General features: G+C 37.1%; 1 protein-coding gene across 2 annotated transcripts in view; it reads left to right on the top strand.

Moving 5' to 3' along the window:
* The first annotated feature begins 1,694 nt into the window (after positions 1-1,694).
* The window catches only part of dpp6b (dipeptidyl peptidase like 6b), a 138,532-nt gene continuing 118,909 nt past the window's right edge, over positions 1,695-21,317 (top strand). The window contains exons 1-2 of one of the 2 annotated variants that reach the window (XM_089131416.1): positions 1,695-1,799; positions 1,894-1,967. In XM_089131416.1, coding sequence (XP_088987542.1) covers positions 1,911-1,967 — 57 coding nt within the window. In that variant the 5' untranslated portion in view covers positions 1,695-1,799; positions 1,894-1,910. Of the gene's footprint in view, positions 1,800-1,893; positions 1,968-17,624; positions 17,697-21,317 lie in introns of those variants that run through there. The other variant, XM_089131417.1, reaches the window with a different exon arrangement.

Raw genomic sequence — 21,317 nt, 5'->3', positions numbered from 1 at the left:
AGAGCGAGCATTCACAGTGACGTTCGCCCAAAATATGAACGAGTTCATGAACTATCGTTCGAACGCGTTCAAGCACAACACTGGATGGCCAGATGAACTTCAGATTGAGATACCTGCTGATTATGCTGCACAGTTTGTGGACTCCTGCAATTTAGCTGACCTTCAAGTTAACATCATCAAACCTTCACAAATGATCAAGACAACAACAGTGTGTCTGTTAGCAACACAGGCTGCATCAACATTTTGATTTAGTAGGCCCTCTGGTTCACACTTCTGACTTGTTTTTTTGATGAATGCTGGACTAAGGTCTGCTGCTTAGCTCATGAGAGGTGTGCGCTAGGCTATCAGTATGACAAATCATTTTTTCACCAGTGAAGAGAAGCTATATAAGAGCTGAATCATTTCTCAATGGATTGAAGTGAACGTGGAAACTGTAAGTTTTGGCTGAATTTCCCAAACACATTTTGATATTTTGTAAGATCACTTTAATATTATAAACATATTTCCAACTGAACATATTAACCACTTGAGCTGCAATTAGTCTGAAATCATGACCACAATGAAATTAAATCTCTATCATCACTTTTCTTTGAAATAAGCAAAATTAAAAAAGAGTTTGCCCTACTTACAGTGTAGGCTACGCTCAACTAACCCACTGCAGAATACCCCCTCCCCCCGTGAGTCTCCATAATTTACGACATGCTTCACATAATGAGTAAATTCAATGGAAATTTGTTTTTTAGTACTTCTAATTAAACTGATGGAACACTACTAATTGGAGAGCAGAAGACCAATTAAAAAAAACAAGATAAAAAAACGGTCTATGGTAGGAAAAATAAACTTAATTCAAAAGGAAAATTAGGTTATTTTTCTTACCCATTTTGTATAAAACAAACACAATTTTGATACATTTTTTTTTTTCAAAATACAAAAATGTATAATATCTTCTCAATAAATGTACCTTAATTTAAGAATGTTGACTTTAATATGTAGGCTAGATCATTTGACTGGTCAATGGATAGCCAATATGAAAAATAATCAAAATTCTAAAATCTAGAATAATACCATACAGGCTGTAGTAGCCTAGGTGGTGGGAGTTGTTCGATTTGACAACTTGTCATAAAACTAGAATCTTTTTCCATTAAACTGTTTTATTTTAGTTTCATGGAGATCAATTTCATCAGCATCAGCATCTATATCACTAGGCTACACTACACATTATTTATTATTTAAATTTGAGTAAAGTCATCAACACTGTATAGCCTATTTTAGCCAATTATCGACGATTATGTAATGACCAAATGTTACATAGGGTAAATCAAAATTTCCTAATTTTTACTTCTTTGTGTTAACTAATAGTAGAAACTCGTTACTAATTTAAAGCAAGCATAAGCCTTAGATCAAACTGATTTTAATTTTGAGATAAATTCATTCAAGTGCGCACTGCGCAGACTTAATATTCTAATCTATAAACAAACATGCTCTGAGGAATTTGCGGTAGGCGGTGCACCGGCTTCTTTCAGCTATTCCAGCGTTTCAACAGGAAATCGCGGGTCTCAGTCTCAACACGGCGCGCTGTCAGCTGTCACATCTCCCGCAGGTACGTCACGCGAGCAGTTGTGAGAGAGGGTCACTCACTCCCGCCGGCGGGAAACTGTCTCAACACCAACACCTGCATCAGATGTTGACAGCCAACTGAGCATTTTTACCTCAGAAAACAACGCGGGAACAAACACTCACTTACGCCAACACCAGCTGATTAACATTTCATTGAACTTCCTCGGAAAACGAGACTTATGGTATGAACATGGAGATTTTTTTCTCTTTTTTTCACATCCTAAGCTTTAAAAAAAAAAAAATAATAATTCCATGGATCCTCTTTTTCTGTCTTAGACACACTGTTTTGAGGGATGAACTCGTCTGCTGGTGTAGGGAATTACCGGAGAGGTTCAACCAGTGGGGATAAGGTAAGCTGTCGATTTCTTCCAACTATGTTTCAAAACATATATTAAAACAAATAAGACCAATTCCCTCTGTTTCATTCTCCCTTTATGTGCATTGTTGTATATGTGTGACATAATTGAAAATCTGGTGAACACAATTCTCATTTAGCGTTTGAAGCAGCTTCAATATCCATAAATCAATCGCTTTGTATTGAATAGCCTATGCCCTTTCTTTAAACAATAAATGGTGATGAGGATAACGACCTTGGCTAGCCAATGTGAGATTGAGAAGAAGATCAGGTGTTAGGTTTCCCTTAGGTTTTTTTTATTTTTTTATTTTTATTTTTTTATTTTTTTACTACACTTAATTTGACATAGTTTCAGAGGACAGGGAAATTGTGTGAACTTGATGGGATTTATAAAGTGAAAGTCAAAATCACCTCAGGACTGTCAAAAGCCAAGCAGTCTGTCCCACTCCAAAAGCTCCCTTTGGAGGATTGTTCTTTGTTGAGGTTTGAGGCAACATTAAATGAGGAACATTAAAAGGTGAATATTAAATTGGATACATGGAAGTTTGAAATGTTCAATAAATTCAGTGGAAGACTAAATGTTGAATGTCCATACGTTTGGTACCTTTTTGTTCAATATAGTTTTATACAGTGATACAGATGCCTTCATATTGAAGAGTCAATTGTCTGACCCTGTACTATACCTGACTTTGATAAGCAAATATCAGTGTGTAGCAAAGCACAATGGTGCTAATTATCTCAAAGCCAGCAGATATAAATCTCAAGACAACTTTACTATCTGTTTACAGACGATAGTAAGAGTTTCAAAAAAACATTGTAAAGATTGAAGTGAAGTAGTTACTGAATGAGCATAATACAGTCTATTAATATATCCGAACTAGGCTCAATGCACCACAACATCCAGGCTTAAAACATCCATATAGGATTCTGTCAACAAATCCGTAGCTTCACTGGACAGGGTTTCTCTAGTCTCCTCATCCTCTACTTTTCCATTCTTCTTCCTTCCAGTCATTTTTTAACTTTGGTCTCTTTTAGTCCAAAAGGTATTCAAAGATGCTGCTCAGTTTGAATCAAGTGTTAGGCTGCTTATACCCCCCAGTTATTCCTATCCTCATCATCAGAGTTTGAGTTATTGTCTTAATATTTCTGTGCAGATTTTTTCTTATTTTGTCGTGCCGCTGTTTTCTGCAAACACCTCTGGGGCTCTGTCTTACAAAGTTTTAGGGTTTTGTGACATCACATCACAGCAGCGAATTGCCAATATCCTGACCCATATAAAATTATATTTAGTTCATCGCTCATGAAGATGCAACTGACTGGAGAAAACATCAGCCAGAATTCACTGAAGTATCTTTTTTTCTTTTTTTATTACCAGTTCAGTATAATAATTGTTTTCACTGGATATGAACAGGAAAAGCAAAGCTGAGGCACCGGGGGTGTTATTCATTTCAATGTTTGTGTCTGTGAAGCAGATGTCTTCAAGTTTGGAAGATATACGCATGTTTCTTCTCTGTGTTTTAATGGGAGTCTAAAAAGAAGAGTAAAAAAGGTTGCTAGAGATTACCGCTATGTGTTTAATGGAAAGGGTAATCATGACTTTTTTGTCGTGGACTGGTGCAATGCCATTCTGGACATCTTTTAGAGAGTACTGAGTCTGGGGAAGCTGCAAACTAAACAAATTGCGCCCTCTGCTGGCAGGATGTGTATTTTTTTTGTGCTATCAGAGCACTGTCCAGTAGTTCTTGTTAGTAGGTCTTGTTTTGTGTGGTGTCAAGATCTTTACAGATTAAAGTTTTAAAATGTGAAAGTTACAAGAATTACTGAGCCAATCTCTGATTTTTCCCATCAAAGGAAAAAGGACATGGACCCTTGATACCCAGTGAGGTATGTTAAAATTGATTTTGGCTTTTACTTTTACAATGTTGGATATGATATGAAAGGAGTCGTTTGGAATATTTGTCCATGAAAATGTCGTGCAGTCTCTCTTTGCACAACTTGTCAACAGTTAAACCAAAGGGGTAATCCATCGACCGGCAGTTGAAGCCTCGCGGGAGCTGCCATGTTGTAGCAGAACTTCACTTGCGTTAGCATTCCCATTGACTCCCATTCATTTTGGCGTCTATTTGATAGCGAATAACTTTACATCTGAGGCGTTTAAAGACCCCATTTGTCCATCATTTATTTCTAAAGAAACACGACAATGTATAAAATGCTCCATTACCTTGTAGCTTATGATATGGCCCCGTAGAAGCAGTTTTTTGTAAAAGTAGGCTAACGATTGCATCATATCCACGTGACTCTCTGTCGCACAGTAGAGAAATTACCGTATGAACAGGAGGAGAAGCTCGCGGGCAATCGGGGAAACGTGGAGGCAAAATGACAAAATAATTAATCAGAATACCGAGCAAAAGTTTCTCCTGCCCCTAGCTCTACATGTTTCGGAAGGGAATGATTCAGATTTCTCATGCCACATCCACTAGAAGACAGACGGGTTGCTGACGTCACTTCTACGCCGTCAAGCTCTGTTTGAGTCGGTTTGAGTCTGCGCGTCAGAAACGAAAGTGCTAAAAAAATCGCTAAAAATGGGCTTCACTTGTCTCAATGGAGCAATATGTAGGATTCTTTCTTATAGTTACATCATATGTTTGATTAACAAACTATTCAGCTTGAAATTGAATAAAAATGACACTTTTGTAGGTTCACTTTTAACCGTCTGTTTTTTTAAATCTAGATTGTTGTATTTTGGTCAAATATTTAGCATTTAGGTTTTGTTTGTAATTTTATCATGCCTTAATTGAGTTTTCAAAGAAGCATTGAACCTGTTCTTTTAAGGTCCCCTAATGTTTTATCCCTTATTTGGCGAGCATTTCTCTTTAATGACCCGGCTCCTAAGAGCTGTAAAGTATTTTTGGATGCATTTAAATCATGACACTGTTTGGAATATATATTGCCACAGTATAGAGAGAACCCATTGTGCTCTCCTGCAGGAGCAGGCTATGTTATAACTCACTCAGAGTGCTGCAGCAGAACGACTGATTTGTGACAGAGAGTTTGGATGAGCTTCCTTTGCTGAAAAAAATGCTTCCTTCTCCCTCTTCTGGAAGGAAAAAAACATTGCGCCTAGACAGGAAATTTCTTTGCTAATTTGAAATATACAAAATCCACCTGCGATTGAGAACACTTCAAAGCATTTAAAGAGCCCCTATCTTGGATTTTTGAAAATGACTGTTCATATGGTGTGGAATATAGCTCTAAGGGAATGAAAACATCCTGCAAAGATTTATATCTGAAAGTGCACCGTATATAAAGTTATTGTCTTTCAAAAGTGAGAGTCGACTCTGAGTCTATGAAATGAATTGTTTTTGAAACGAGTGGTTCTTAGGCTACGTCCACATTAATCCGGATACATTTGAAAACGGGGTTTTCGTTAAAAACGCTCTCCGTCCACACTAGCGTTTTCAGGCGTTTTCCAATGTTTCAGTGTGGATGAGAAACTTCTAAATTCACTTTACTGCGCATGCGTGAAACTTCACAAAAGCTCACTGAGATGATACAGATGGGAAAATAAATAATAATGTCATCGCACAAGAACAGGATAATTTTATTTAGCAAAATATCTTACCATCACGGATGCGTCCAGGACGCATTCAGTCACCGTTTGGTCTAAAACGCAACTGCTCTCCTGTTTTGCCGCACGACAGCAAATGTGACTGTGAGTAGACTACATTATCTGTCATCTTTGCAGTACTGTGCTATGAAGAATAGCACATTAAGTAACATAGAAAGTAACATATTTTAGCAATAGTGTAAAAATGAATAACACATAACAGGCACAATACCGATAAACATGAATATCTATTGGTACTACATGGATCACATGACTAAACTTACGTCATCGTTTTGAAATACCTCCGGTTTCACTGTCCACACTACAACGCGAAAACGGCGTTTTCAAATTTATCCACTTTGGAGAGCGTTTTCCAAACGATACGTTTTTGTTGACTTAAAACGGCGTCTCAGTGTGGACGGAAGGCCAAAACGGAGAGAAAAATATACGTTTTCAAACGAAAACGTATTAGTGTGGACATGGCAGTAGTGACGTAGATACATACTGGCCACGCCCAGTTACTGCGCGCGCAGACGGAAGTGTAAACCAACCTGTCAGGGAAAGGAGTGGTTTGGAAAAATGAGTCGTTGTACGAATCATTTGGGAGTCGGTGAGCAAATCAGTTAAAAATAAATGCACACTGTAAAAAATTTGGAGTAGGAAAAAACCTGAAAAATCTCACTCAGAAAATGCTAGTAAATTTACAAAGATTTGCCAAGTAAAAACCTAAACATATTTATCAGCAGCTTTAATTAGAAATCTTTAAGTTAAATTTACTTGGAATGTGGAATTAAAGGCACACTATGCACTCTCTGGTTTTTTTGTAAAACAGTGACCTCTAGAGCCGCTGTGGTGTACTTGCACTGTCGTAAATAACCGTTATTCCCCTGTTACTGCATATCTACTGAACTACTGTCAAGTGCTAGACTGCTTTTTAATAATAAAGTTGCCTATCGCGTTTGCTGGCTTATAGCGTTTTTACATGATTTCTGCAAAATCAGAAGTAAATAGCCTATAGTGTATAGGCTACTGTATAATTTCATTCATGTTTTTTGATTGTAATGTTAAAATTACAAAATGTCAGATGACATCAATCAAGTTAAATGTACGTCGCATTATTTCATAACATTGGACGTTATGATTTAGACATGATTACAATTTATCATAATAGCAAATTGTGTTCAATTATTTACAACCTCTAGGCTTATATATGTCCTAATAATTATGTGAGATATTGACTATGTCCTCATGGTAATCGCAAGAATCGACATCAACAGCGTCAAGATTTGATTGATTCATAATCAACACAATTTGAAGTTACAGTCGGGAAGTGTACTGTTAGTCAGATAAACTTGATATAACAGTAACTTACACACGTCATAAGAAATCCGAACCAGACACAGGACTAAAGATACGTGATAAATACACATCACAACACCTGAGTTCAGCTGGCAAACTAGCTCTTGTGGCAAGCTCGGCAATAAAACATAACGGAAAAAACAACAAGACTAAGAGAAACGACTGTTTTTAGGAAGTCTGCTTAAAGCTCTGGTAATCGAAAGCTATAGACATGTGAGAATTATTGAACTGGTCTTATTATCAACAACGGATGAATGAACAGCACCGTAAAAAATTACATACCACAAGCCAGTGCAGCAACATACAATATAGAAGCAACTAGTATACAAATACAAACAAGTTTATAAATAAGAGATTTACTTACAAGTCCATCAACAAGATCGCCAGGTCAGCGTCGCAGTTACAATCCAGTGCAGCTTTTAAGCTCGCGCCAACGAGTGAAAGCCCGACCGAGTGGACTCTTGTCCGGTTTCTAGCACGGTCCGATTCTCTTTCCCTGTTTCGAAAGTAGCTTCATACAGTATGATGTTGTTGATGCGTGTGACGTCGTTGCCGTAAACCATTTCGTGATTCTCACGCGCTGTGTCAGGGGCGCCACTCTCAAACTTGCATGGCTGGTTTTTCCGGCGGCGTCCCCCCCAAGCTTTCCTACCAGGATGATTCGCCCTACTATGACTTTGTTAACCACCAAAACGACTTTGAAGCTGTTATATTAAGGTACAGATCTTGCATAGAGTGCCTATAAGTAAACTTTACAAAAAATAAGTAATTTTAACTCGGCTTGTAAAAGGTTGGTTAATACCGATTTCCTTTGCCTTTGTATTACACTTCACTAAAACAATTATCTTGAATTTTATTAGTAATTTATAGTATGTTCTTTACTTAGATCATCTAAGTTATTTATATATACAGTACATCATGTCAGACTTTAAGCCTTATGTGAATGCAAACACCTCAATACTTGGTAGACAATACACAATGGTGGTAACATTTGATGGATCGTTTTTGTGTTTGAATGTGTCGTTTTAAGCAAAAAATTTACTCGAAATGTCACAAAATGGCAATTTACTAATACTGAAAACAAAAATCAATGATAAAACAGTGTAAATACAGCTGGAAACCAGTGAAAAATGAACCTCATTAATTATTCAAGGTCCAGTGCATGATGGGAACCCCAGTATCAGAAAAGTTGAGTAATTTTTACTTAATTTTATTGAGTTGATATTACACTTTCATTTATACTCGCTTGAAATAAGCACTGATATGGAATTTACTTAGTTTTTTAAATTCTTGCCTGAACTAACTTTTTCAAGTAAATTACATTGGGTTTTTTCACTAGTATTTACTTAACCAAAAAATCATTTTTTACAGTGCATATTATAAGACAAATAAAGTGTTTTTTATCCTTGCATGCATGTTAAACTGTTTTTGGGACAAACAAAAATAGGAACATTTCAAATGCTATGATAGGGGCTCTTTAACACAAAATGTTTGTATTGTAAACCTTTATTTTTCAGGTGGAGCGCAATCCACCATGATGATTACAAACAGTAACTTTTTTCTTCATGTTTGTCTTAAAATGGTTTTGTTCATGTTCATGATCTCTTAACTGCGATCTCTTTTTTTAAAAAAATGATTGATATAGACATTTATGGCAAACTAAATAATATCTTGTCTTTTTGTCGGCCAATAGCTTTTGACTGTACTCTTTTTTGCCCAAGCATACATTTTTGCTGTATACTTGCATGACAGAAGAACAGACCAAATAAATGAATTTAGCTGCAGTTCAGATCTTCCACCTCTCACAGTGGGAAGATTTGTCCCTCGTTTTGGAGTCTGTACCATTTCAACACTTTTAACAGTGTTAAAAAGGGAAACTTAATGGAATCAGTGCTTTCTGTGAAATCTATCACGAGGCAGCCTTAATACATGCTAAACTCCAAAACCTTTCTTCAATCAAACTCCAATGTGTCATGTCTGCTGCTCTCTTCTCTCCACTCAGTGGACTCTATTAACCGGGCTGAAGTCTATCCAGTGCAGGATTCTGTTATTTTTATGTGCCATCTGTCTCCCTGAGCTGATGTGGTTCATTTATGATGCCATTCATCCAGTGCCTGTCACTGCTCTCTACAATTTACACCAGATAGAAAGGTTAGCTGCCATCATTTACTTTTATTCACCAATCTAGATAATGCTGAGTCTTTTAGATTTTTATTTCTCTCTTCAAGTAGTACAGATGTATAGTCCTCTGGACTAGTTCTGATAGAGTTGTTTCTCTACCAGTTTATATGCTATTTTTGCAGTTGCTAGCCCATAATTAGATGAGGCACAACATTAATTAGTGCTGGGTTTGTGTTACCTTGGATAGATATTACACATTAGACATATAATTTTGGCTGTGTGATATCACATTTGACCCACAGTAAATTTGAACCATTCCAGACTTGTCTTGATTTGTTGTGTTAAAAGAAACGTTGTAATTATTTAGCTCTTTAGAAATAAAACTTTCGCCTGGCGGGCAGTGCATCTCTGTTGGAACCCTGGGTAATTTCTTGATCCCACTCCCCTGTCTTATGTCCAGTTTTTATTTAAGGCAAAGGAGTAATTATAATATTGGATGTAATGACAGCACTTTCAAGCTCAAATCCTTCCAAGGTCTTATTCGTTTGAACAACACAAACGGGTAATTTGACCAGACACACGCACGCACACTCACACACACACACAGACAAAAATTGTTGAAACTATTTTCCTTCTTTAGTTTTGTTATTGTGTTGTTATTTATAATCACCTCATCCTGCAGGTTAATTGTTTAATTACCATGATAATTGAATGGTTTTGGCCTTGTGTCACGTTTTTATCATAACCAACATAAAGAAGATGGATGCATAGAGATTTATATTTGCATGTTTAACAGGCATTCTCATGTTCCTCCATTCCTAACATTGCAGTTATTATACCCAACACTTTATGATTGAAATTCAGTAGCATTTTGAGTTGAGTGTAAAACTCTTTTTAACAATGCAGCAGCATTTATTCCCCCAAACAGTGTCAAAAATATTACAACTTAATCTAAATAATAAGCTTCATCCCTAAAGTGAAGGATTACCTCTGAGTTTACAGGGAAACTAAAGTTCTATGTTCTGCTCAGCTGCTTTTGTTAAATGGATGATTCAGTTGTGTTTCTCTTTCATGGTGCTAGAAGCTGAGTCTCAAATTGACAGTCAGTGTAAATGAGCTCTTATCTTATCCTTCTATGGCTGCCTTTGAGCTGCCAATAGCTCATCCTGAGTCATTTCAATAGTATGGTATTTCAATAGACCTTTTATGACATATTTTAGAAAAAAATAACATACAAAATCAAGGCCAGATTTATAAGAGCATGCATTTGTATATAAAAGGGGAACGAGAAACAAGAAACAACCACATACACATATTGTATTTAACAACAACAACAACAACAAAAAACCTGGGACTGCACTTTTTTCAATGCAGATTGAAAATTAAATCAACGAAAAAATCTGTTTTAAATTTCTTTAAATTTTTTTTTATTTTTTTATTAAAGCTAAATAAATGGATCCTATTCGCATCGACTGATTTGCAGCATGAAACTGAAACTGTGAAAAATCTCGATCTGAAATACACAACACTTTTTAGAAATTCACAAGATCAGGATGGAAAAAGTAATGCAATTATATGAACAAAAATAGTTATAAAGTCTAGAATTTTCTCACAAGAAAAACAAGACATTGGCTTCTAGATAGCTAAATATCATAATATAATATCATCTAGACATGTTGCATAAATATGTGCTATACAGTTATTTATGTTTTAGTTGGTGTATAAATTAAAACACACATAATGAGGGGCCTATCAAAATAAACTAATTGAAGATATTTATATAAATATGAATAGCCTAATAGAGAATTTACCATATTTTTCAGTTAGATTGTTTTGATTTATAGTTTTTTGTTTATATTGTAAAGAATGGCAAATTTGTGGTTAGGAAATACCCAGTATTGAGGGCAATAGCCACCATAATCTAACTTCACGCTCTAATTAGTATCCTACAACAGAAATTGAATATAGTAATCAAATGTAAAATATACATTAAATATAGACTAATCCATAAAAAAATACAGTTTATTCATTCAAGAGCAGTGAGGGATTCTATCTTTTGTCTTTTGTTGTTTGATGGACAATAATGACTGCAGCAGGTTTATTTGAAAACGCTGGCTGGGCAGGAAAGATAGATATGTGTCGAGTCTGCTGAGAGACCAATACTTGCTGGACAGAAATATGAAAAAGGTAGATACATGCTGTCCGCTGAGAGACCAATGCTCGCTGTACAGAGGTAGTGGGAAGATAGATACATGCTGTATGCTGAAGGAACTCAGAAGCGAAGACCAGGAGACGTTGGGATATCCACCACTCGCCATACACTCCCAGAAAAAAAGGTACAAAAGCTGTCACTGGGGCTGTACCTTTTCAAAAGGTACACTTTTGTACCTTAAGGGTGCATATTGGTACCTTAATGGTACATATTAGCACCTAAAATGAACATATTAACACTTAAAATGTACATATTAGTACCTGAAATGTACATATTAGCACCTGAAATGTACGTATTAGCACATAAAATGTATATATTAGCACATAAAATGTACATGTTAACACCTAAAATGGACATATTAACACTTAAAATGTACATATTAGTACCTGAAATGTACATATTAGCACCTAAAATGTAAATATTAGCACCAAAAATGTGCATATTAGCACATAAAATATATATATTAGCACATAAAACGTTCAAATTAGTACCAAAAATTGACAAAAGTGTACCTTTTGAAAAGGTACAGCCCCAGTGACAGCTTTCGTACCTTTTTTCTCGTCCTTAATGCTGCTTTATCTGACTCACTCAATGGACCGTCGTCGACCTGACAAAAAACTGCATAAATATGTGTCCCTAAAGTACCCGTGTTTCTAAAAGCAGTTCCACATTGCATTAATTAATTTGAACGCAAGTTTTATTTATTTTTATAGCGATATTATCAATCAGTGTATATATTCATGCGCCGAACCATGACACACGTATACCGTTTCGGTTCAATACGAATACATGTACCGCTCCACCCCTACGTGACATTGACCGGCCGGTCACCGGTCTGGGCAGAGCATGCGGAAAACCATCTGATTCCGGTCCCTGGCCAGTCAATCGGTGCATCTCTAATGTTTTTTTGAAGTTGTCTACATCTATACCAGTCAGGAGCAGTCCATATTTTGAATTAATGAGAAAGTCTAATTCTCAGATTACATTTTATAACCGGACTGAAATGGAAAAGTAAGAGTTGCACTACCCTCACCCAAGAGAGAAAAGGCAATATTTTCAGGATGTCTACTTTACAGTGAGGCCGTCATGCTGAACTCAATCAAGACAGACTCAGGTAGCCTTCGTAGGCCTGTAGGGAAATATCCTGGTAGACAGTGGCTTGTTGCTTCTGTGATTTTGTATGGAGTGTCTTCAGTCATTCATGGCCAGTGTCAAAGCCCCCCTCCCCAATGTCCATTGGTCAGACCTTCAAACAGGAATGTGTTTAGAAGTGAATGCTTTAATACTGTAATGCAATTTATATCTTATACTTGATTATAAATATGCAGATATCACAAAGATATTCGAAAATCTATAATATAGTAACTTATTTATAAACTTGTGCTCTCCAGGTGTGTATAATAATTGTGTAATTAGATGATGAATTAATTATGTAATTTCTATATTTTCTGCATCATCAACTGGGTGCCCAACAAGCTCATGGAACAAGTCTGGCAGCTGGGTTGCACCAATAACTCCCATAACTTGTGTCCATACTTGTAACGGGATTTGGTTGACCCGTTCGTTGACGTTTGCGTTTATGAAACTTGTCTTTGTCGACAGAACCAAGTGCAAGATTTCGCTAAAGAATAATTGTGCTCCATTCCATAACAAATGCGCGAAATAAGCTGACGTTTGTTGCTTGATAGACGCTAACGCACAACTACAACTTCCGCATTTGTCCAGGACTACACGCAGTACGAGCGGAAACCGAGGTAATGCGGATATGACGCGATTGACTGGCGACTCCCAGCTCACCCCTGCTCACACGCCCCGTTTCCTTGGTTAAAATCTCAATTTTCTCGCGATTTAAACATTGTTTGAAACATTTGGAATATTGTAAGTTATCAACTTAACTAAATATATAACACTGGCCTTGTGATTTTGGGATATTTTAATGCAAAAATGTTAGGTATTCCACCTTTAATGATAATCGATAACAAATTAACGTGATCGGCGAAATTCTTAATGATCAATAATCGATCGTCGATTAATCATGCCCATCCCTAGTATTGATCCATTCAACTTTTTCTGAGTTAAATCCAATAAGGTAATTGTCAGTCATTATGGTTCTGCTTTAGTGGAGAAGTCAAATCAATGGTACCTTATAAACACATACAATGTTGTGAACTCTAGCAGCCTACAGATGCTGATAACTTCTTTACTAAAGCCCTACACCATCTTTAAACTGACCCTAATGGAGGATGCTGTGTAACTCTGCCTCATTTCATATATCACTCCTTATGAGACAGCCTAGAGGGTCCAAGCCTCTTAACTGTGCCCAGGGAGCGAAATGAAAAATAACCATCACCACCATGACATAGAAATTGCTGCTTTTATACTCGTCTATTTAATTTTGCTGGTGGCCCAACTCCTTGGAGACAGGAAGTGTTATGTCTTTGTTGATAACAGAGCAAATGTTATTCTGAGTTGTTGTGATCTTGTTGAAAATGTTTTGTTGGAGACACCTGGAGACAGTTTCAAAAATGTAACTCTGAATTGCTGAATTGCCATTATCAACATTGGCTAATAACCTTGCCCACTTCTTTTTTCATTTCCCAGATCTATTGACAGCCTTGTCAATTGGTAATGCACACATTTTAGTTGATTTTGATTCAATACCTTGTTAAACAAGGATTGTATTTGACCATCTGTATAAAGAGTTTACATGATCAGTGTCACACATTTACTTGTTTGATTAGTTTGTTTTAAATTTGTCAATCCTAAAATTTGCTAAAATATTTCAAAGATCAGATTTGAGTGTCTTTTGGACCACACACTATGTTGTACTTAACTTCACACAAGTTGTTTTATAACAGCATTTTTCGTACACTCAGATATCTACACATGCACTCGCACATTTCATTTGTTGCACATTTCGGATGTATTTATATTCCATTACAGCACATTATCTTGTGTCTCTACCCTCTCAGTCAAATAAGAGCATGCTAGCCAACCATGACTACTTTAAATAAAACTCTTGTCTTTTAATGAATTAGTCTACACAGTGCAACCTCTCTCTCTCTCTCTACCCCTCTGGGGTCTGTGTAATACATTTTTTATTGGGTGTCGAAAACTGGACGGGGCGTGTGCAAGGCAAAGATTCTCCGTAAATGAAATTGCATGGACAACAGGGATGCCAGCACCCTGTCTGCTGGCAGGGAGTATTTACCTCATGATGGTGCAGCATAAATATGTCCTTGTGGATATTGGCGCATGTATTTAGCAGCACTAGGACTGGGTGAAGTGTCTTATGAAAATATATTTTAGCTTTTTAGCAACATTCAGTACATCCCATTATTATTTTGTTTGAGCTGAAATGGCTTCAATTTGGCTTAAAAAATAATCTCACTAAATGAACAAAAGGAAGAATATTTTACAGGGGTACACAGTCCATAAGCTGCTCTACCCAATCCATTGGAGATAATTGACTCTCTATTATTCCACTATAAATTCTCTTGTGATTTTTAGGTGTAACATAAAGCTTACATAATAAAAGTTTGGTAATACCAATCCAACTGTCCGCCATTTATCTATTTGCCAAACTACTGTAATTTTTTCAGGGATTTAGGGAAAGCGGATCCACAACAGCTTTGGCGCCTACACTCTGTTGTTCTGCATCATCATCATTGTTCCAGGTTCTCATTGGTTTGCTGGCATATGGGAGATTCCATTGCCAAGGAGAATGATCCGCAAAATCGCTCGCCCAGGCTGTAAAATGTGAAACTGTTGCCAGATCTCGATCAATGAAAGTCACATTGTATTTGATACAAAACTACCAGACTTAATTTAATGGAAAAAAAGTAATTACTGAAACTATTTTTATAGTATTTCATTGGGAAATACATTTTTCATGAAAACTTTAAAGACAGACAAAACCGTTTAAGTACAGACCTAATGCAATTATATAACTATATATTATATATTATAACTATCCACAAGTTTCCTACGCCCCATGATGCCTTGCGTCAAAAGTGGGCGCGACTTCCGGTTGGAAGTAAACAAAGCGCGATTTGACATGCTTGACACTCGTTCATTCAACAGTTGACAGTCATTCAAGTTATAGCGATCCAAACTAGCTAATGATGTGGGAACACAACCTCAACGAAATTCAAAAGGGTGAAATAACAGTACCTTTACCCTCCGCAGTAGTTGATTGGGAGTATTATAATAACATTATTAATAATCAATACTCATCTAGGCATGGTGAAAGACAGTTGTGCGAGCTGACAAACAATTAAAATAAAAAATACACACTTAGTCATTGTGATTGGAGTTTATTCAAAATTATAAATGAATGTGCTACTAGAATACATTAACTGGCATTTTTGGTATGTCAACACAGGCTTTGATCCTGAGTTTAGGTGTAACATCAGTAGCGAACAGCCAATCACATGCTGATAGAGTTTATAGAATATTAAGAATTTAAACAAATGTACACAGGAAGATTCGTCGTCTTTTGGGAGGTGATGGAAACTACAGTCGTTGGTAGGAACAGAGACGGGCTCTGGCAGGATCACTCTGATTTCGTTTTCAGCTTATGTTCAAAACAATCACGTTTAAGCCACTGAATTAGTTTAGTCCGGTTATATATACAACCGCGAACAGCACATGATGTCCCTGAGCTCCGTAACGACATCTCTCATAAAGATTTGCGTCTTTAAATAGTAAAATAATTCTCTGAAAAACAGCTAGCCTCTTCGCTAACTAATGGCTCTTTCAGACTGCACGATTTTCAAAGTAGTCAGGTCGCTGCTCTTTTCACACTGCATGACTATCTTGGCCAGCATTCAGTCGCTGCTGTGTTCACACTGGACGATGGATCGGCGACAGAAGGTTTCACACTGCATGACTTTAGAAAAATCGCCGACAGACTCTGTCTAGCACGCTGCAGGCAAACTACATTTCACAACAAACACGCGTGAGATATAAAAAGGAAACAACGCGCGACACCACACGTGCAAGACCGGAGTTCTCACGTGAGACTTTTTTTTTCGACCCGGTTGTGGTACAGCTGGTGAAACAGACACGAGTGCTCCTGCCAAATTTCTACTAATTTTTCTTCCATTTATTGTGTCCAAATAGACCCAGAAGAAGCTTTTTTTTCTGAAACAATGCCATATCATGTTGATATGTGATCTATAACTCCTCCCCGAACTCCCTGCTGCTCTGTATCTTGCTCTCTCACTGGCTGCCGGTGATCGCCGATGTAGTTTTCAGTCAAAACACTTTTCACACAGCAGGATTTTGAATCGCCGACAGGTCCAGATATTTAGCATGCCAAATATCTCACGGGCGTCGGCGACTCGTCGGTGATTCTCTCAGTTCGCGTCTTTGTTCATTCACACTGCGTGATTGTCACTCGCGTGAACGAGCGCCGATTTGCCTGTGATTTCGGGCATTTGTCGGCGATTTCTCAAAACCTGTCGGCGAGCCAAAATCGTGGCTAAAATCATGCAGTCTGAACTCGGCATAACACACAAAATACCATTGGAATGCTACTTCCGCCGCCTCGCCGAAAGTTTCACCCACTTTATTTTTTACAGGAGCGCCCCTCGGAAACTTGTGGATATATTATATAAATAACTGTCCAAGGTTGTTAATCTATAGTATATCTGTTTGTTACAGTCAACAATTTGTATTATTTCAACTTTTTTTCTAAAAGAATACTTATATTTGTATTAATTATAAAATAAAAACATGGCTAAAGAAGTCACCACAGTCATAATAAAACTATATTATTTACCTGCATATATTTAGTCCCACTAGTCCATAAACATATTTGAATGATGATGCATATAAATTGTTGAATAATTTCATTGAAATTGACACTTTGAACTCATTCATGGAAATGATTTACCAACTTACCATCACTATTGTTGCTATTTAAACCCATCCATAGTCAGTTTACATATTCATACTTTTTCCTTTAGTCTCTAAACCAGTTGGCAAGGGCTGCTGTCACCTGCTGCTGTTTTTATGTGTGTTTTGTGAAATCTGCCCAGAATATTTAAGTGGTTTACCCTCACGCTTCAGTGGGGCAACACAAGGAGAGAGGGAGGGTGAGAAGGAGAGAGAGAGACGGCGAACTGAGGGAGATGTGAGGGAAAAAGGAAAGGACAGAAATTGGCTGAGAGAAGAAAAATACAGCTTAGAGCAGCGGGTGCCGAGGAATTGCATACTTCGCTCTGGGTTGTGCATGTGCAGCCAAGACTGAACATATACGAGTAAGAAGGACAAAGTAAACAACAGGCAGGTGAAACACGCTATACCACAAGTGGACTTCCATACTTTGCTGCACTGCCAACTCAGATCCGCGTCGATCCACAATGTCAGTTCTTATTGTCACTCAATTGAAGATTGACACCAGCACTTCATTTAAAAAGGTAAGGCCTAGTTTTTTGTGTCAGCCATTCCATTAACTTCATTATGGATACAAACCTGCAAGCCTAATGTTTGTGATATTACAAGTTAAATTCTTGTGAAGAGAATATGCTAAAGTACAAACTGCTAAAGTACAAAGTACAAATTAGGGACCATGCTCAAGCATCTTCAAAGACACTTCTGTTAGTTCAATATAGTTCAACTCTTCAATTGCTAATTGTATGACTTTCTGTACCGTCTCAATGCGCCCGATTACTTGCAAATGCATACAATTTTTTGCTTTAATAGAGGTGGACTATTTCAATCATACCGTTTCAAGCTTTTCAGTCTTCTGGGCCAATACATAAAAGCATGCACCCACAGACACATTCATGCAGAACCATAAAGAGGATAAATACTTCTTACTGGACCCAAGGCTGAAATGTATTCTGCTATCCATTGAGACTCAATGCTTATCACACCCTGCAGCACAGGCGACACTGATGCACCACACATCAGTGACGGTGTTCACTGATCGCTATAGTAAAATCTTTTTAGTGTTCACCCCCAAAGAAAGTGACCCTCTGAAACTCTTCTAATACACGGGTCTAATCCTTGCACTCTCTATAGATGTCTCTGTCTAATTTACTCACTCATCATTTACTCCCACAGTCTGCTCCACATCATCCTTCGATAAGTTTCCATTTCCATGGCACCTTATCTTGGACATTTTGAAATTGGATTTGAAGGCTGTGTGATTGCTCTCTCTCAGGCAAAAAAAAAAAAAAAAAAACTTGGTTCAGTAAACACAAAAATCTTCAGTAAGACCACATCCTCATTTTCATGCTCAGTTTCATGCAATTTACTGCAGATTAAAGATAAAATTGCAAGTCGTATATATGGAGGTTCTGAATGTTGTACTGTAGTTTTTCAATGTGCCCTGTAAGAATAATAATGACCCATTCGTAACACAATTTTAATCAAAGCTTCATAAGTAGTTCAGAATAAATTGCCTGCTCTTGCAATCAGTTGACTCTGCAAAAGTGAACAATTTTCACATACCTCAGGTGGTGAGAATAGGCTAACAAATTAAATGTCAAGTTGTCCTGGCATGCCTGAAAGTTTTAACAGTTTAAGAAATATTACAGCATAAATATACAGCATTACATTCTAAAGGTCACTTATTTATGGTGCTTAAAGTACAATAAAAAAGGATTAAAAGAAATGGAAGAAAGAAGTGCAGCAACAACAAATTGTTTTTTTTTACAAAGGTCAGGAGAAAAACTTTCAGATAATTTACCCAATCAGCGTGAGAGAAGGTGTATATAGAGTTTACTATTTTATTAATTGAAAAATCCATCACAATATATACACTAAACATTACATTGCTTTCACTCAGTTAAGCAATTTTCTAATGCTGGGTGATTTCAACCCAAATTTGGACAACCCCAAATGTTGGGTTAAAAATGTAATTTAAAAACTTTCACTTTCAACTGTAATTACATTTTTAATCGAACATTTGGGTTTGTCCATATTTGACCCAAATGTTGGGTTGAAACAACCCAGCATTGTTTAGAGTGTATAAGTTATACAAGATTCAACTCATTTTGTTGTTCAACTTATCATCATTTTAAGTCAGTTTAATGTAATTTAGGTTCAAATGACTTAAACATCCAAGTTAATTGAACTTTAAAAATGTAAGGAAGCAACTTTTTTTAAAGTGTAGAGCCAACTTACTTCTGTTCCATGATAGTTTTTCCAGCATCTCTCCTCCACTCCAACTCTTCACTCCAGAAAAAACGGGTGCCACCAGATGGAGAAAGTGAATTGATAGAAATTAGTGTCTCCTTGAATAAGGGCTTACATGATCTACGGTATAAGACAATCCTTTCCACCCAATCACACTAAATTCTGTCTCTATAGCAATCAGTGTGTTTATCATGCAATTTATATGCGAAAATGAGTTTTTACAGTACGTGCTTATATACGCATGAGTTGGTTAGGGTAAGTTTAGTAGTGGTGTGGGGTGCGTTTATATTACACGCAAATGAACTGAGTATCAAATGCATGCGAAAACTGCGTATCATATTGCAACATGACATCATGACTTTTGCGTAAACATTTCGAGTCAAGTGGTGTGTTATCTCTACGCATTTTGAGCCATCCACGTGTATGCGTGTATGTCTACGCCATTAACTTCCGAGTGATTCCCATGTCTGTACACGCCGTCAAATGTCCGCGCGAAACGAAGCAAAATGTAGATCTACATCTGGGGAGTAGGGTTGGGTATCGTTTGAATTTGAATGATTCTGATTCCGATTGCGATTCCTTGTTTCGATTCCGGTTCCTAACGATTCTCGATTCCGATTCTTTTAAGAGGCAGGGTCAAAAAAGTTTAGCTAACCTTGCTAACCAACGGCCTATCTGAAGGAAAAAAATCCATTCTGAAGGAAATACTCCTTCTGTAAAAAATATGTCACAAATTTTGCATTTTGCCGAGATTTCGTTATTTTTAGAAAAGTAAAGCCACACGTTGGATCTCCGACGTAAGGTACTCATGTTCGACTCGCGTGGTTATGCCAACACTTCCGGTAGACGCTTCTTCCTTGGTGGTGTTCAGCGGTTTCTTCTTCCGCTCGGCAGACTGTGAATATCGAAACTAGGAATCGAAATTTTAACTTTTGAACGATTCCGGGAATAACGAAAAGTTAGTCCCGGTTCCAATCGATACTCGATTCTCGATACCCAACCCTACTGGGGAGCAATCTTTTTTTTCCCTAGGATGGTAAGGGAACAGTCATAAATGCCATTAACCCCAGTGACGGTTAGGTTTAGGGACGGGGTTGAGGTAAGTCATATATTTATATATACAGTAATAATGTTAAGTCAACGGCGTTCATAAACACGCTGAAAAGCGATTATGCGTCTTGATAGCACGCCAAAAATGGAAATACGAATTGGCGTGTTATACACACGCTACTTCATGAGATCAGTCTGCACATGCACGTAAAAACTAATTTTCGTGTATAAATTGCACAATAAAACACAATGCGTGCTATGGAGACGCATTTACGTGACAACAGGCTGATACTAAAGTAATATGAATCTTACCTTATCAAAAACATTCAATCAGCTTCCTTTATTTCTTTGCATTTAAAACAACTTTTCTGCTTATTCAACAACTGTCCCGTTCAGTCAGTGAGGCAGCAAATTGAGATACAGCCCTAAACCTTGAAGAGTTTCTCTGTCATCCTATGAGCCAGGCTGGTATTGCTCAGAGTATTTGTGGAGCATCCTGACAGATTACTCTATTGATCTTAAATAGCTCTGGTCTGCTGAACTCTCCATAAAGATAGATGTTCTTTTAAACACAGGTGACAGCTCAAAGATGAATCCACAAACAACCAACTTATCAAATATCAATCAGTTTACACCTGAGCAAATCTTTATTGTTGTCCGTCCTAAATGCTTGTTCATTTTAAAAAAAACTGTCAGTGAGCCATTATTTTGTACTGGGCATTCACAACTTTTTCAAGAGTTCTCAAATTCTATTTGTCGTTTTCATTGACCATTCAATGTACCGTTTATAAAGCAATTGAGAAATTGAGAAACCGTCCAATAATACTGTTGTGTTTACAGTGTTT

This window comes from Pimephales promelas, chromosome 5, assembly GCF_988280905.1.
Source record: "Pimephales promelas chromosome 5, fPimPro1.hap1.1, whole genome shotgun sequence".
NCBI classification, from domain to species: Eukaryota; Metazoa; Chordata; class Actinopteri; order Cypriniformes; family Leuciscidae; genus Pimephales; species Pimephales promelas.
The sequence above is the reverse complement of the archived record's forward strand: the minus strand, read 5'-3'. Positions and strand labels throughout refer to the sequence as shown.